Source organism: Galeopterus variegatus, unplaced genomic scaffold, assembly GCF_000696425.1.
Source record: "Galeopterus variegatus unplaced genomic scaffold, G_variegatus-3.0.2 Scaffold161, whole genome shotgun sequence".
Taxonomy (NCBI): Eukaryota; Metazoa; Chordata; class Mammalia; order Dermoptera; family Cynocephalidae; genus Galeopterus; species Galeopterus variegatus.
This window is the reverse complement of record NW_007726272.1, coordinates 577,029-592,287: the sequence shown is the minus strand read 5'-3', so window position 1 is coordinate 592,287 and position 15,259 is coordinate 577,029. Positions and strand designations below refer to the sequence as shown.

At 46.8% G+C, this 15,259-nt stretch overlaps 1 protein-coding gene across 3 annotated transcripts in view; it reads left to right on the top strand.

Moving 5' to 3' along the window:
• CLEC16A (C-type lectin domain family 16, member A) overlaps positions 1 to 15,259 on the top strand; it is a 213,042-nt gene that overhangs the window by 148,614 nt on the left and 49,169 nt on the right. For all 3 annotated transcript variants that reach the window (XM_008593744.1, XM_008593737.1, XM_008593732.1), the window contains 2 exons: positions 10,836 to 10,987; positions 13,493 to 13,697. In XM_008593744.1, the coding sequence (XP_008591966.1) occupies positions 10,836 to 10,987; positions 13,493 to 13,697 (357 nt within the window). The remainder of the gene's footprint in view (positions 1 to 10,835; positions 10,988 to 13,492; positions 13,698 to 15,259) is intronic.

Below are 15,259 nucleotides of genomic sequence, written 5' to 3'. Positions count from 1 at the left end.
CAGTGTCCTTCTCCTAAATACTCCAGCTGGTGTATCACGAAACAGACCATAAAGTCATTGTATTGACCCTGGCCTGCAGACGAGGCAGCCAAAGCAGAGGCACGTGTGCCCAGGTCAGCACAACTGGAAAGTGGCAAAGCTTCAGCTGGACTCCAGGCAGCCAGCCCCAGGCTGGGCTCGCGACCGTCCCCTGCATCCAGAACTGTGTTAGGGGTGGGGAAGTAGAGTTGGAATGTGCTAGGAGAACACAGAGGTCTCTCAGCAGTGCTTCAGCTGTTTGCTCTTGATGCTCTGGGCAGCAGTGGGCAGAGAGGAGGCCAAAGGCCAGGACATCAGTGTGGCAGCTGTTCTGGGAGCCCCGGGGATGGTGGTTGAAATCTTAGAACCAAACAGTAGGTCACAGTTTTCCTGGGTAATTGGATTTGAGCAAACATCCTAATATCTGCATAGCTGATTCCTGCTCTCCTTTGCAAATCTGGAGAGCAATACCAGTGCAGTTTCTCGTTTCTTCTTAGAGGGGTCCGGCTCAAAGGGTTGGCAGTAGAAACATGCCCAGGCCCACTCTCCATGCAGGAAACATCCCACTGCTCAACTGCCCCTTGTCATGCTGGGAAGGAATGCTTTAGGGAGCTTCAAAGACTATGAAGTAATTGATTGCTACCTGCAGCAAATAACCCATAAGCTGCTGCTGGGTTGATGGAGAAATGGTTACTTAATTTTGTTCAAAGGATTGATTTGACTGTCAGGATAAGCAGCCAACCTAATTGAGTGGCTGGTTCACACCCTCAGCGGGAATGGTCAGATCTCTCTCTTTTTTTGTCTCCAGAGTGTCATGAGTCACGGACAGAGTCCCCTCCTGGAGTTAATCCAGACTCAGGAAGGTCCGGGTGCTCCTACAGGCCTGTTCTCCCTCCTTTGGTGGGTGTATGGAATTTACCAGGGCCCACTTCCTTGTCATTCCTGCCCCGCTGGTCTGCACATCAGTCAGCACGGGCTTTCTTTTCAAAGCGCTCCAGTTAGTGCCCAGGGAAACGTGATGTGAGCAACTTTCATATACCCCCAAACGGCTGTTGTTTTCACTTTGTAGTGGATTTTGATAGGATGGTGACATTGGGGAGATGGATTGCACTCTCCCACTGGGCTTCTGATTGATATCCTACAGCCTATGCTCCCAGCCTGAGCTCACCAGGCGCTCCCAGCCATGCATCACTGGCCACCAAAGGCCTCTCCCCTCAGCTGCATTCTGTCTTCAGGGAGCCACACAGTGCTGGTTTTCCTTTGAGTTGCTGTCAAAGCATTATTCAGTGCCACAAAGGGCTGCCATCTGTCCACTGGTCTGAAGGCCCCCTGAGGGCAAGGCTTTGGCCTGTGTTGTGTACCGCTATATCCCAGCATCTGGGAAGAGCCCAAGGGGCAGGGGCTATCTGTCCTGTGTGCCAGGAAGAGACTCTTACGGAGGGGAGAGAGCTAGCATTTTCCGAGCTAGCGAAGGACCTAGGTCTGCCACTGGAAGGGACCACCAAGTGCCCAGTGAAGGGGGGACCTTGCCAAGGGAAGCCCAGGAGTACATAGGGGGTTCCAGGTCATCTGCCATAGGGTCAAACCTCCAGGGCTGCCTCTTAAGTCATTTGATTGTCCCCTGCCAGGACCGGCCAGCATCCCACACCATCAACAGCTAGCCCCAGGGTTGGGGGCGGGGGGGGTGTCCTCTCTCTGAGGGAAATGAGAGTGGGTCTTCTCTCTGGCCCCATCTAGGTTTCAAGCAGGTTGTTCAGGATAATGTCACACATCACATGTCCATCTGGCTCCATGACTCGGCCACATTGCTATCAGTGTGTGTCCTTGGGGAGGTTGCTTGACCTCCTGCAGTTTGTGTCCTCTGGAACCAGCAAACCCACCTCAAAGGGTCCCAGGATCATGTCAAGTGGGATCTCAGGTCCTGGCATACCAAAGCACTCAATAAATCCTGGTCATGGTGTCAGCAGCAGTTGTCATTCATAAAACTACTGAGGACAGAGGTCCTCACTTTAAAAACTAAGCCCGGATCAGCTTTCAGTAGGTGGCTTTAGAGAACCAAAGCCTGAATAGCACTGCATCCCCAACTCCAGCGAAAGTCAGTGATCCTCACTGCTCTCCTGCACTGCCCATAGACCACTGCAATGTATCCCTTTCTAATCCCTGGCACGAGGGCAGGCCCTGGAATGGAAACCAAGTCAGCTCGGATGGATGCACTCCTTGCAAATGTAGTCGCGGGCCTTTCTGGTCTGTCAGCTGTGACATCTCTCTGTAGGCCCCGCTATCTTGGAATCCCAGGGTGAGCCTGCCCTTCTCTTGGGGAATCAGTGTGCGCTGTTCCTCAGCCCCTCCTGATCTCTGATTAGCGGCATGTGCCTGAGAGACTTGGTGGTTTACTAAATTGCTAATCTAAACTCCAGCTGTGGCCAAAAACCCAGAGGATCGGATTTCAAAGCACTGGAATTCAGCTGGCCTAGAGATCCCACTGTAAGGATAAAGACTTCTTCGATTCTAAATGTAGTAGGAGCCACCAATGCCAAGAACTAAATTACAGTATTGGCATCCACATTTTATTATGAAGGGATCGTTTAAATACAGCAGAAAGTCAATCAGCCCCATTTACTGCTCAGTAATGAGCTTCAGCCAGTCAGAGGGAGCTATAGAAGAAGGCTTCAGCCCAGGGGCTAAAAAGAACAGCTGGTTGAGAAGTCCTTGGCCCCAAAATGAGAGCACCAAAAGACATTAGCTTCCCCCTTTCCATCCACAAATACATCCTCAGTGCCAGCAAGCCATTGCCTGGGCCCCTCCCAGGGGCACAGCCGCTGGTCTGCACATCAGTCAGCACGGGCTTTCTTTTCAAAGCGCTCCAGTTAGTGCCCAGGGAAACGTGATGTGAGCAACTTTCATATACCCCCAAACGGCTGTTGTTTTCACTTTGTAGTGGATTTTGATAGGATGGTGACATTGGCTGGGGACTTAACGGTCTGAACGGGGAGGCGGGCCTCCACAAGGAAGGATTAAGTGGGAGAATTTAGGAATGGCTGGCAGTGGGGGTAGGGGCTGGGAGATGTGGGGAGGGGGGATGCCACCACAGATGAAGGGTCAAGTAAGCCTCTCTGGAGAGGCCAAGGGAGCCTGTGTAGCTGGCTCACTCCACGACCCCACAGGAGTTCTGAGAAACAGCCAAAACCCATGATTCATTTTCCCCTTCTGAAGAGACGCGCTTAGTCAGGAGACTGTATTTAGAAAGCGTGGCTTCGCCTTAGGCAGGAGGTTTCTGACTGGAGAGAGTCATGGCTCGGGAAAGTCAGGGCGCTTCCAGCAATTTGTCTTGAACCAGGAGGACACCACAGCTTGTGTCCATGATGTGTGCTCCCTCTCAGGTCCCCTCCACAGTCCTGCAGAGGTTTAAGCCTCATTTTCAGAAGTGAGGAACCTGAGGCCCAGAGAAGGAAGGTGACCTGCCCAGGGTCACACAGTTATTAATTATGGAGCGGGGATATAAACCCAGTCTCTATGGCTCCAAAGCTCAGAGGGTTTTTTTTGTTTTTTTTTTCCCTCTCCTTTTTGTCTTTTTTCGTGACCGGCAACGGATCGCAACCCTCAGTGTCGCACCCATACTGGACCGGGACCGGCAACGGGATCACAACCCTCGGTGTTGCTCCTGCACCTCGCTCAGCCAGTGAGCGGCCGGTCTGTATGTGGGATCCGAACCCTCGGTGGGAGCGCTGCCGTGCTTCCCAAGCGGCGCACTGTAGCAGTGCACCACCGGGCCGGCCCCTCAAAGAGTTTTTACCAGGCCAAGTTGCCCTGATTCTACACTTTATGGTGAGGTGGCTCTTTCCTGCTTTTTCCTTTTCTCCTTCTCTCTTCTCTCCCAACATCCTAGAATTCTGTTAGAAAATTGCTAGTTTCCCTTTATTCTGCTTGATACTACAGGACCTTCTGAGCATCCAGAATATTCAGCCCAAGCTGTTTCTCCAGGCCAGTCTTCTGAGATGTGGTTTGCAGCCCCTTGGTGGTACTAAAATAATTCCAGAACTTTATGTGTGCCTGGATATAGCATAAATTAAGCTAAGTCACTGTTGGAATTAACTATTGCTGAGTAACAAACCATCTTAAAACTTAGTGACTTAAAATAATGACATTCATTTCATTCACAAATCTGTGATTTGTCCATGGCTCGATGGTAATAGCTTGTCTCTGCTCCACATGGCATCAGTCAGGGTAGGGACTAGAGGGTCAGCTGGGGCTGGCTGTGGGCCTGGGACCTTGGTTTCTCTCTGCAGGTGTCTCCACGGCAGCTTGGGCTTCCTCACAGCATGGTGGATAGGTTCCAAGAACATTTTTATAATGTTGCCTCAGAAATCATACAGCATTGGGCCGGCCCGGTGGCGCACTGCTACAGTGCACCGCTTGGGAGCGCGGCGGCACTCCCGCCGAGGGTTCGGATCCCACATGCAGACCGGTTCCTGCTCACTGGCTGAGCGAGGAGCGGGCGCAGCGCCGAGGGTTGCGATCCCGTTGCCGGTCCCGGTCCGGTGCGGGCGCGACACTGAGGGTTGCGATCCGTTGCCGGACACGAAAAAAGACAAAAAGGAAAAAAAAAAAAGAAATCATACAGCATCACTTTCACTGGTACTTTTTTAGTTTAGGCAATCACAGAGGTCCACCCAGCTTCAAGGAGAAAGGATGTAGACCCCACCACTTGATGGGAGGAGAGTCAAAATCACACTATAAGAAGAGTGGGTAGGGTGGGAGATACTGCCGTGGCCATCTTTAGAAAGTACAGTCCATAAGGAAATCCATTTCAGTGCCCCTCTGGTCCATTCTCTTACACCAGGGAGAAAGTCTCAGATTGTATTAGTTTTTTTTTAAAAGATGACCGGTAAGGGGATCTCAACCCTTGACTTGGTGTTGTCAGCACCACGCTCACCCAGTGAGCGAACCGGCCATCCCTATATGGGATCCGAACCCAGGGCCTTGGTGTTATCAGCACCACACTCTCCTGAGTGAGCCACGGGCCAGCCCCTTAGTTTTTTGATTATACATATTTTGGGGGTTGAACATTAAGATATGTTGATCAAATCAATATTACTAGCATATTTATTGTTACAAATCGTAATTATTCTTTATGCCCCTTGTCCAATCTCTCCACTTCCCCCATTCCCTCCCTCACCCCCTCTAATTACCCTAGATTTCTTCTCTCCTTCAGAAAGAATAATGGTTACTCTGTTAATCTGTTGCCTAGATGATCTATCCAATGCTGAGAGATGTGATCGGGTCCCCCAGTATTATCATCGAGCAGAGCTTCTTCTGTCACTCTGAAATGGGCTTTGTGGAAAGAGACATCCTCTTCTTTTCTTTGTCTCTGCTGGTGATTCTCCTTGTGTGAATGCAGTCCAGTGGTTGGCAAACCATCTACGTGGTGGTTGTGGTGTCTAGCCACTTTCGCGGCAGCCATGGTTATGGTGGTGGCTGTGGTGGGCCACCCACATGGAGGTGCTATTTTTGTTATGCTCCTTGGCACTGGCGGTATGTCTGGTTGTGGGGTGTGTCTGGTCCCCTTCTCCATGCCTCTGATCCCTGGGCAGGCCCCAAGGCACTGACGCCATGTGCCTCGTTGTGGGAGGGGTATCCAATCCCCTTCTCTGGGTCCCTGGGCAGGCTCTGAGGTGCTGGCACTGTGTGCCTGGTTGAGGGAGGGTGGCCTGGTCCCCTAATTTCACCTACTTAATTTTACCTTTTTTGTTTGTTTTCTGTGTTTTTTTGGCAGCTGGCCGGTACAGGGATCCAAACCCATCACCTTGGTGTTATCAGCACATGCTCCAACCAAGTGAGCTAACTGGCCAGCCCAAACACAGTGCTTTAAAGAGAAAAATTAAGCACAAGGCATACTTTGCTGCTGTTGATGTGCTCTCACATGTACATATAAATAAGAATATTCCTTTGACTGCTGCAGCAAAAGCTTATGAATAACCTGAATGTCCATCCGTTGGAGAGCTGTTAAATCAGAGTCATACCTACCATGGGAGAAATGTAGTTATGAAAAGGCGCAAGGAGGATCTCTGTTCTGATATGTTACCAGGATGCACAGTTCAGTGGCAAAAGCACAGTGTAGACTGTGTTTGGTGTGCCATCACTGGTGAAAGAGAAGGCAGGGGAGGACATAGCCATGTGAGCATTTGGAAGTGCACAGTGGATGGAGAGCAAGAAATCCCTGCAGTGGTTGCCTCTGGGAGGGGGACAGGGGAGACTTACTGGCCGCTGTAATAAAGTTTCACACCTTTTAAAATGGGAGCATGAATGTGTTATCCAGTGAAAGAGGTTGATAAGCTTAATATTTTCAAATAAAAGAAAATGGCAAATCTCCTCCCTCAAATAAATAAAAGTACCGAGGAGGAGTAAGAGGGACCCTTTCACCTTTCCCTGGAGCAAGATTCCACTGGGAGGCAGCCTGTGCCTTCAGGGTCCTGGCGGGTGATAGGAACACCTGCCATCCCACCTGCGGGACCTGGTTCCTCCCCAGAACAGAGGCTTGGTCTGCATGGCACTTTATAGTCCTGAGCCCAGCTCTACCAATAGGCACCTGAGCCTCCCTACTAGCCCCTGAGCTCCTGGAGGCAGGGGCCGAACCTCATCCTGGGTATCATTGCCCAGCACCTGGTGCCAGGCCCGGCCCCAAGTGGGCAATTGCACTACACATACGCATGTGTGAGTTGAACTGGACACCCCAGCTCCTGACTCCCAGCTCTAGCCTGTTTAGAAACATTGCAGCTGTGTAACAAGGGTGCTGTTGGAGAGCTGCTTGCCATCAGCCAATTCTCGGTGATTGCTCGCCGCCTCTGTGGTTGGCCTGCTGCTGCTCCCCAACCCTGGCTGGGCCTAGAACCAAAGGCCCTTTTATAAGGGTGTGGAAAGAGATTCTTTTTTCCTTATTCAATTTTAAGTATGCAAATAGCATCTATTTTCCCCTTTGGAAAAATCACAGCTTTGCATATAAACCAAAATCACCTATAAACCAAAATCACCTCGCATCTTGCTTTTTCCACTCAATGGTATGTTCTTGAGACTTAACCCTGTTGAAGTATCTGGAGAGCTAGTTCATTCCTTGGCATTGTCATACAGTTTTGCACCAAATGAATGAACACATTTTGTTTAGGCTTTCCCTTGTTGCTGGACATTTGTGTTCTTATAGACCCAAGAGCTGCTCTCGACAACCTCGTGTGTGTCTCTTGGCCCACACAAGTGGTTTTCTTGGGAACATACCAGTTGCCAGGTCATAGGATGTGAAACTTTCAGTTTTAATAAATAATGTTAATTTGCCCTTCAAAATGGCTATGTTAATTTATTCCTATGTTAATTTATTCTCCTACTAGCACCTTTTGAGAATACCAGTTTCTCTACATCCTCACCAACACCTGATGTTATCAGGCGTTTTTATTTCTGCCAGTCTGAGGCATAGAGGATGGTGTCTGGTTTTGATTTGTTCCCTGATTTCTCAAGAGAATAAGCACCTTTGCTTGTGTTACTACTGACTGTCCCCATTCCCTTATCTGTGAATGGCCCGTGGGAGTACTTCACATTCACCGCTTTATTCATCCTACCTCTGAGGTCATATGGATATTCTCCTATATTGTCTTCTGGTAATTTTCTGCAATTTTTTTAAATAGAGCCCTACTGCCCCCCTTTTTGAAGTGAAGTTGGTGGGGGAGGGAGCCAGGAAATTCAGAGGGACAGTGAGATCTGGCAATTGGAGGTGTGTGGATGACCACAAAGTCTCATGTCACCTGTCACCTGCACTGGCCACTCCTGAGAGGCAGGGAGGCAGGCTTCTGAGGCCGCCACACACCAGGAATGAGCTGCCTGCGCTGAGTCCTTCCCACATTCCCACATCCCTCATGGTACCTCAGCACCCTGCATGGCTCCCTGTGACTCCAAGCCACATCCACAAAGGCTGCAGGCAAAGGTGGGCAAAACTGGGTTCTGTGCAGCACCTCTCTCTCCAGGGTTCCTCCTCCACCCAAGACACCATCCAGAGGTGAACAGACACTGTCCTTCAAGGCTTCAGGAGGGAATGCCCACGGCCAGTGTGTGGAGCAGCCCAGGGCATAAGAGGGTGCAGGAGTTCCTTAAAACTATACCTAAGAGACCCACCAACGAGTCACCCCAAACCATCATTTCCGTGATTTCCCTCCAGGACGGCGTTCTCTTGTAGTGGGTAGAAGCCGCTTCATTTCTCCTTAACTGCCCCCACAGCTTCTGAAAAGCGAGAGGCTCCCTTGCCGGGAGCCTTCCTGTCTCACTGGTACTCTCGCGTCTGAGTTTTCTTATGAAATCTCTCGCTGCGTTCTCACAGGACTTTGATGTCTCAATTACATTTCTGAGCGTTGTTCCGCTTTGGGGTTTTGTCCTTCCTTTTTTGTTCTTTGTGGCAGAGGCGGTAGGTCTTTTTCCCCCTGAAACCCCTAAGGCAGCTGGGCTTTATGAGGGAGTCGGGTTGCCTTCTGACAAAGCCCACTGTCACCAAAGCCCACTGTCATCACAGCGTGTGACTGGGTCTGCTTTCTCAGGTCAGACCCTCAGACAAATGAACTTCTTTTGTGAACGTGAAAAAAGAGGAAAGCTGAGTTGTCCCATTCAGAGTGGAGAACGAAAGAGGAGAAAAGAGGCAGGAGGGAGAGAAAGAGAAAGGAAAGAGAAAGGGGCTATGGTTTGTTCTATTTTCTTTTAAAAAAAAAGATTCTCATTGAGGAAAATGTTTAAAATATTAAGTAAAGAAAATAAACCTTACCTACCACAAAGAAAATACTTATAAGAATGAATGTGATGACTTTCATTTTTGATAATTCAGAAGACATCCAGAGAAAGTCATCCGGAATGGAACTGAAAATTCAGGATAAAATGTGTTTTTAAATCCTTTAAAATACTTGGCTGGTCTGTTGGGAAAGGGAAGAAGACTTTTGCCATCAATGAGAAGAAAGTACAATCTGCACAGTTACACCCATCTGGGGCTGGGTTTGCGATGAGGGTGTCTGGCTGTCTTAGGTGGTCATATGCTGGAGGGACAGAAGGGGGAGAAATTGACCTCTCATCCTTAGATCCAGATGAAAAGTAAGAAAGCGGGACAGGGGGCGGGGTTGGCGCAGAATCCCTGAAGAAAACCTGAGTGCGAATTTGTAATTCTGTGTTTTGGGGATCAGAATTCCCCCAGATACGTGGTTAAAGTGCTCCCAACAGAACTTACTGGGGTGATTGATAGAAGTGTTCCACAACTGGAATGTAGTAGTGTACAATTGTAAATTTACTAAAACTTAAACTGCACCCTTAAAATGGTTGAATTTTATGGCACATAGATTATACCTCAGTAAAGCTGTTAAGAAAAAAAAAACACTCACCTAGCATTGTTTCTCTAGTCATAGACTTCTGTTAATGTTTTGGCACATTTCTCTGCAGTTATATTTCTTTGTAGGAACACTTATTTTTAACATATCAACTCATAGTAAAACTCACAGTAATAAAATTTTTATCCTCTTTTTATTTAAAATTGTAATGTTTTCTACTGTCATTGCGATTATTTGCAAATATGATTTTTAATTTTGGTTTTTTCAAATGTATTTCAAAAGTATACTTTGAATACTTTCTCATTTTAAAATAATTTCAAGCAACAAAGTGGTACGTGGAACAAAAACGAAAGTTCTCCCATTTATACTTCCCACACACACACACTTCCACCCCCAATTCTCACTTCCCTCCCCACAGGTAACCTCTTTTCACAGTTTGGTTAAACATAATTTTTAAGTGGGTATATAATTTTCCATCTAATGGGAAAAAAATCATACTTAAGTTGTTCCCCTATTTGGGGACATTTAGGTTGTTTCCTGGTTCAGCTATCTTGTTTAAAACATGTGGCAGGTTAAAAAAAGAAAAATAAAGAAAAGAAAAAATAAACCCAATGTAAGAAAATTTTTAAAAATAGTAAAAATAAAACATATGTGGCAGAGGAATCCATTGGAGGGAACTCAAAGTAGACTGTAGATTTAATGGTTCTGTGTTACTTGCTTCATTTCACAGTCATCAAAGACAGGCACTGAATTAGACGTTGAACTGGAGGGATAATTTTAAAATAAGAGAAGGGACCTAGCATATGCTGAGGACCCCCTACACACAAGAACCCACACTAGAATGCTTTTCCTATCTGTTCTCATTTAACACACCAAACATCTCAAGACATGGGACATTATTCCCATTTTATAATTGGGAGAAATGTGATTCAGAGGGGCCAAATGCCTTGTCCAGGATCATATACCATCCGGTGCAGAGCTTGGCTGTGTATTGCCAGACACCAAGTTGAGTGCTCAGCGATTCTATAATGGCACAGGGGACTCTTGTTTTCTTGTCTTCGCTTGATTTAGACAAACCATCACAATTGTAACCTGCTATCGGTCTGTAAGAAAGTACTGAAATGTTACTGGGATTTTTGGACTGATGGTTATTTTTAAGCTACGGTTTGAGCACCTAATATGCAGTGAACATTAGTCTAATGCTTTATGTGCTTTATATCAGTCCTAACAAATAGCACTTTGAGGGAGTAGGCATTATACCTGTTTTTCAGATGAAGAATATGTGGCCCAGAGAGGGAAAGAAACTCGTCTAGCATAACTGGCAGAAGAGGGACTCAGACCCAGGTCTGTGTGATTCTAGGCCCAGGCTCTGACCCCTGAGCCTGCTGCCCAGCAGACGAGAGTCAGCTGGAATGTCTGCATCAGGATGGGTAGCCAGACAGTGCCTCATTCTGCTCTCTGGCTCCCTCCTCTCAGATAACAGCGACTTGATCGCGTGCACAGTGATCACCAAGGATGGCGGCATGGTCCAGAGATTCCTGGCTGTTGATATTTACCAGATGAGTTTGGTGGAGCCCGACGTGTCCAGGCTTGGCTGGGGAGTCGTCAAGTTTGCAGGCCTCCTACAGGTAAGATGACTAAAGACTCCAGTATCTCTTCTTGGTTGCCTGTACAAACACACACACAGTTGTCATCTTTACAATTAATTTTTAATGATACAAGGAATATGTGAACTAATTGTCACCGGAAGAAAGCTAAAACATCGCACAGATGCACAGATAAACACCGAGTCAGTCCTCTTTGACCAAAACCCTCCATCTTTTCACTTCCCTGCTCCACAACAGAGAACCTCCATTATTGGTCTGATCCTTCCAGATGTTTCTCTGCCAAGTGCACATATAAATGTAACTACATGGACTATGTTTTTAAATTGTGTACATACACTTGAGAGAGAGAATGTGTGTATTTCTTATGACATCACATTGAACATATTCTAAACTTTCCTTTTTTTACTTGATAGTATTTCTTATGGTATATAAATTATACCTCAATAAAGCTGTTAAGAAAAAATAAACACCCCACCTACCAGTCTTTTTCTAATGAAAGATTTCTGTTCATGATTTGGCACATTTCTTTACATTTGTACTTCTTTGTAGGGATACCTTTTTTTTTTAACATATCAAACTCATAAAATTTTAATCCTCTTTTTCATTTAAAATTGTAATGTTTTCCACTGTCATTGCAATTATTTGTAAGTATGATTTTTAACTTGGGTTAGCATATGCACACGTGCTGGTATCGTTTTTCACTGTTCTATGACTATGTACCAAGGCATGTTCATCTAATGTCCATTGGCTTTTTCTGTTTTTTTTTTACCAAACAGTGCTGCTGTGAAGAGAAATGTTCTTACTTCCTTATACACTTGGGCAAGATTTTCCTAGGCAGATACCAAGAAGTTGGGGTGTGCCTATTATAAATGTTAATAGATACTGCCAAATTCGTCTCTAAAATGATTGTTGCCAGTGGCAATTTATGAGAATTCCCTTCTCCTCACCTCCTGTGTAGCAGAAGTGGGCTCTAAATTGCCAAACACCAAGTTAGGGCTAGGGATTTCATTATGTTTGTCAGTGTGGTGGGTGACTAATGCCAGCTTGTTGAGTGAATGAAGCACAGAACCAGAAGGGCTGAAGACAGCTTTCCAGCTCACACTTCTGTCATACCCCTAGTCCCTGAATGTACAGCAGACACTTCAGGACTGAGATTTGTCCTACATTGAGGCAAACCATTTCCTTGCTGGACAGTCCTGGTTCTGGAAAGGCTTTGCCCAGGATGACCCCCCTCCACCTTGCCATCATGGGACCTGCTGGCTGTGTCGCACTCCCCATGAGAACCTTCCATGTATTTGAAGATGCTATTGAAACTTCTTCCCTAACCTCCTCCTCTTTAGAATCTTTCTATTTAAAAAAAAAATGTCTTTTACAGAGGGTGATGTGAAAACAATTGTAGAAGAATCTTTCATTTAAAAAAAAGACTTCCATGTAAGACATTGTCCATTAGGTAACTTATGCTTCTTATTTGTCTAGGCTTATGATCAATTTCCTTTAGAGTTTAGTGTCAGGAAGTGTTTTTCTCCCCTGAAGGATTAATACGTGCCCTCCATCAGACAATGAAAGCCACATAAACCTTTTTTTTTTTTGGTCGTCTTCCAATAGCTACTATTTGTCAGGTTCTTACTACCCACCACACTCCCTGCTCCAAATGCATAGTACCTCATCTAATCTTCCCTGCCGCTATTTGACACAGGTATTATTTCCAAAGAGCCCATGCCAAATGTAATGCCTAAGAATAGTAACCATCTTACTTCATGAGCCTTTTTCAACATTTTCCCCACCTCCTCTAGCATTTCTGACTTTGTGTTTATCTCCTATCTCATGCTTTTATCTCAAATCATCTCAAACCTTTATGGGAAGCAGATTTTCTATGCAGAGGCCATTCTGAGGTTTTAGATTGGATTCATCCTTGTGACACTTGCTACGCATTAGTTTCTTCCCCACCTTTGAAATATAGCTTGCTTCAAATATCTGCCTACTGGCCCTCCCTGTCCCTTTCTCAGGATTAGCTTTTTCCTTCAGGGACCAGAAGTTCCTCAAAGACATACAAATGGATACCAGTGATGCCCCATCCTTAGAGAAATAAGGAAGAAATGGGTTAGGAGATGAACGACTGCGTCTAAGATCGTGCCAGATGAAGACAGCAGTTTGGGTGTTAGCTCTGGTTTCTCAGAAGTGAGAAGTGCTGGAGTTTGCCTGTTGAATTACCTGGAAAGGCTGCTCTACCCTTTTCTCCACTGGCTGTCTTCAATCCTCATGGAAACGAGTTCCAGCCTACATAACCAGCAGCGGCTTTTTTGGGTTCCCCATGCCTCCTACCCTGTCTTCTCCCATGGGGTCTGGTCTGGTTTGTACCATCCTCAACTCTGGTAGACTTGGGAGGCTGTTGGTCTCCTTCAGAGCCAAAGCAGAGTTGAACTTGGGGGCCTCTTTCTAGGTGAGACATGGATCCCACAGCTTCTGAGCAGTTGCCATCCTCCCAAACCTGACCAAAACCCTTTTCCTTGCCCCCTCCCTGTGCAGGACATGCAGGTGACTGGTGTGGAGGATGACAGCCGTGCCCTGAACATCACCATCCACAAGCCTGCATCCAGCCCCCATTCCAAGCCCTTCCCCATCCTGCAGGCCACCTTCATTTTCTCAGACCATATCCGCTGCATCATTGCCAAGCAGCGCCTGGCCAAAGGCCGCATCCAGGCGAGGCGCATGAAGATGCAGAGGATAGCTGGTGAGTGGCCAGGCCCTGGCCGGGTGTCCTCTGGGCCCTCAGGGGGATAGAAGTAGCCACAGGACTGTCAGTGCGGTTCTCACACTGACCTTGAGCAGCCCTATAGCTTCTCTAGAAAAGGACACATACAGCTCAAGAATTAATTGTGCTTTACGAGATGATGGGGGATCTGCTCAGAATTTCTGCTTCCCAAGCGTTTGGTACCTAGAGAGTTTCTAGGGCTGCATGGAAGAGAAGGGGAGCCATCCCTAGCAGGCAAGACATCAGTGTGGGACAGCTGTTCTCTGTCCTCCACACTGAAGTTCTCAAGCTACAGTTACAGAGTGCTTTGATATTCCTCTACCACCTTCAATCCTAAACAACCCTTGAGGTCTGTAGGACCTGCTCTGCCCATTTGACAGAGGGGGGAACTGAGGCTTAGCAACTTGCCCCGTATCTCACTGGCAGCAAGTTGGCAGAACCCAAATGCAGACCTTGCTACTCTAAAGCTTACCCCTTCCTCCTCCCTGCTCCCCTTCCCAGCTCTCACGAGGGGCAGCCCTGCTTGGGGAGGGGCTGGGAACCAGCCCTGAATTTGTTTTACATTTCACAGGGATGATGGTGAATGTGTCAGGAAGGCCCAAGCTTTTTCAGAAATAAAGACACTGAAACAAGGGCATTCTGTTCTTCAGGTGGAAGGCAGAGCATTCTCAGGAAACAGGCATTCTGTCAACTCCTAAAATTATGAACAGTCTTTCTCAAGATACCTAGCGCCTTTTGGTTCGGGCATTCTGAGCCTCGCTCCATTCTGGTGTGGTTGCTGAGAGGATTTTTCAGCCCACTGGGGCAGGAGGGGGTTTTCTTAAGGGATAACCTAAAAATTAATCTTTGGAGGGTTTGGCTTGTAGATTCCATTGTTTATTGTGCATGCCTTGTTGATTTGCACAGCCTGCATCCCAAATAGTCGTCCCCACCTTATTTCTCGCTTAGCTGAAACTTGGCCTGCAAAATCATTACAGAAGCATTTCATAATGTGCAAAGTGAAATCATTCAGCCCTTTCTTTTAAGATTTATTTTCAGAGGGTTTTTTTATTTATTTTTTTTTTTTTGTAAAGCAATTTCTCACAGCTGGAGTGAAGGCCAAATATTTCATTTGAAAATTGAGAATTATGCCGTAAAGTGGCTGTTAGAACTAATGCCTTACATACTTAAATTGATTTTAAAAAGTCTCTCTGAATTGATACATCATGAGATTTGTCTATGGAAAGGAAGATAACAGCTATGACAGATAAACACACTCATAATACACATGTACATACGCGTATATATTCTTTCTCACCCAGTCCTCCCCCTGCACAGATATATAAATAGGAACTTTCAGGGCAGAATTGGCCCCCCTTGCTTTGGGGTCTGAAGCTAAGTCTTGAAGATCTTTTTTCACTGGAAGATGAGAATCCCGGGTAGAGATTGGCCCAGCATCATTCCATGCGAGGAGCCAGTCCTGGAAGCCCCTTCTTCTTGGTCTCAACCTCTGCCTGAACCTCTCACTGGATTTCCAGTTATGTTTTGAGCCTCAGTGGGAT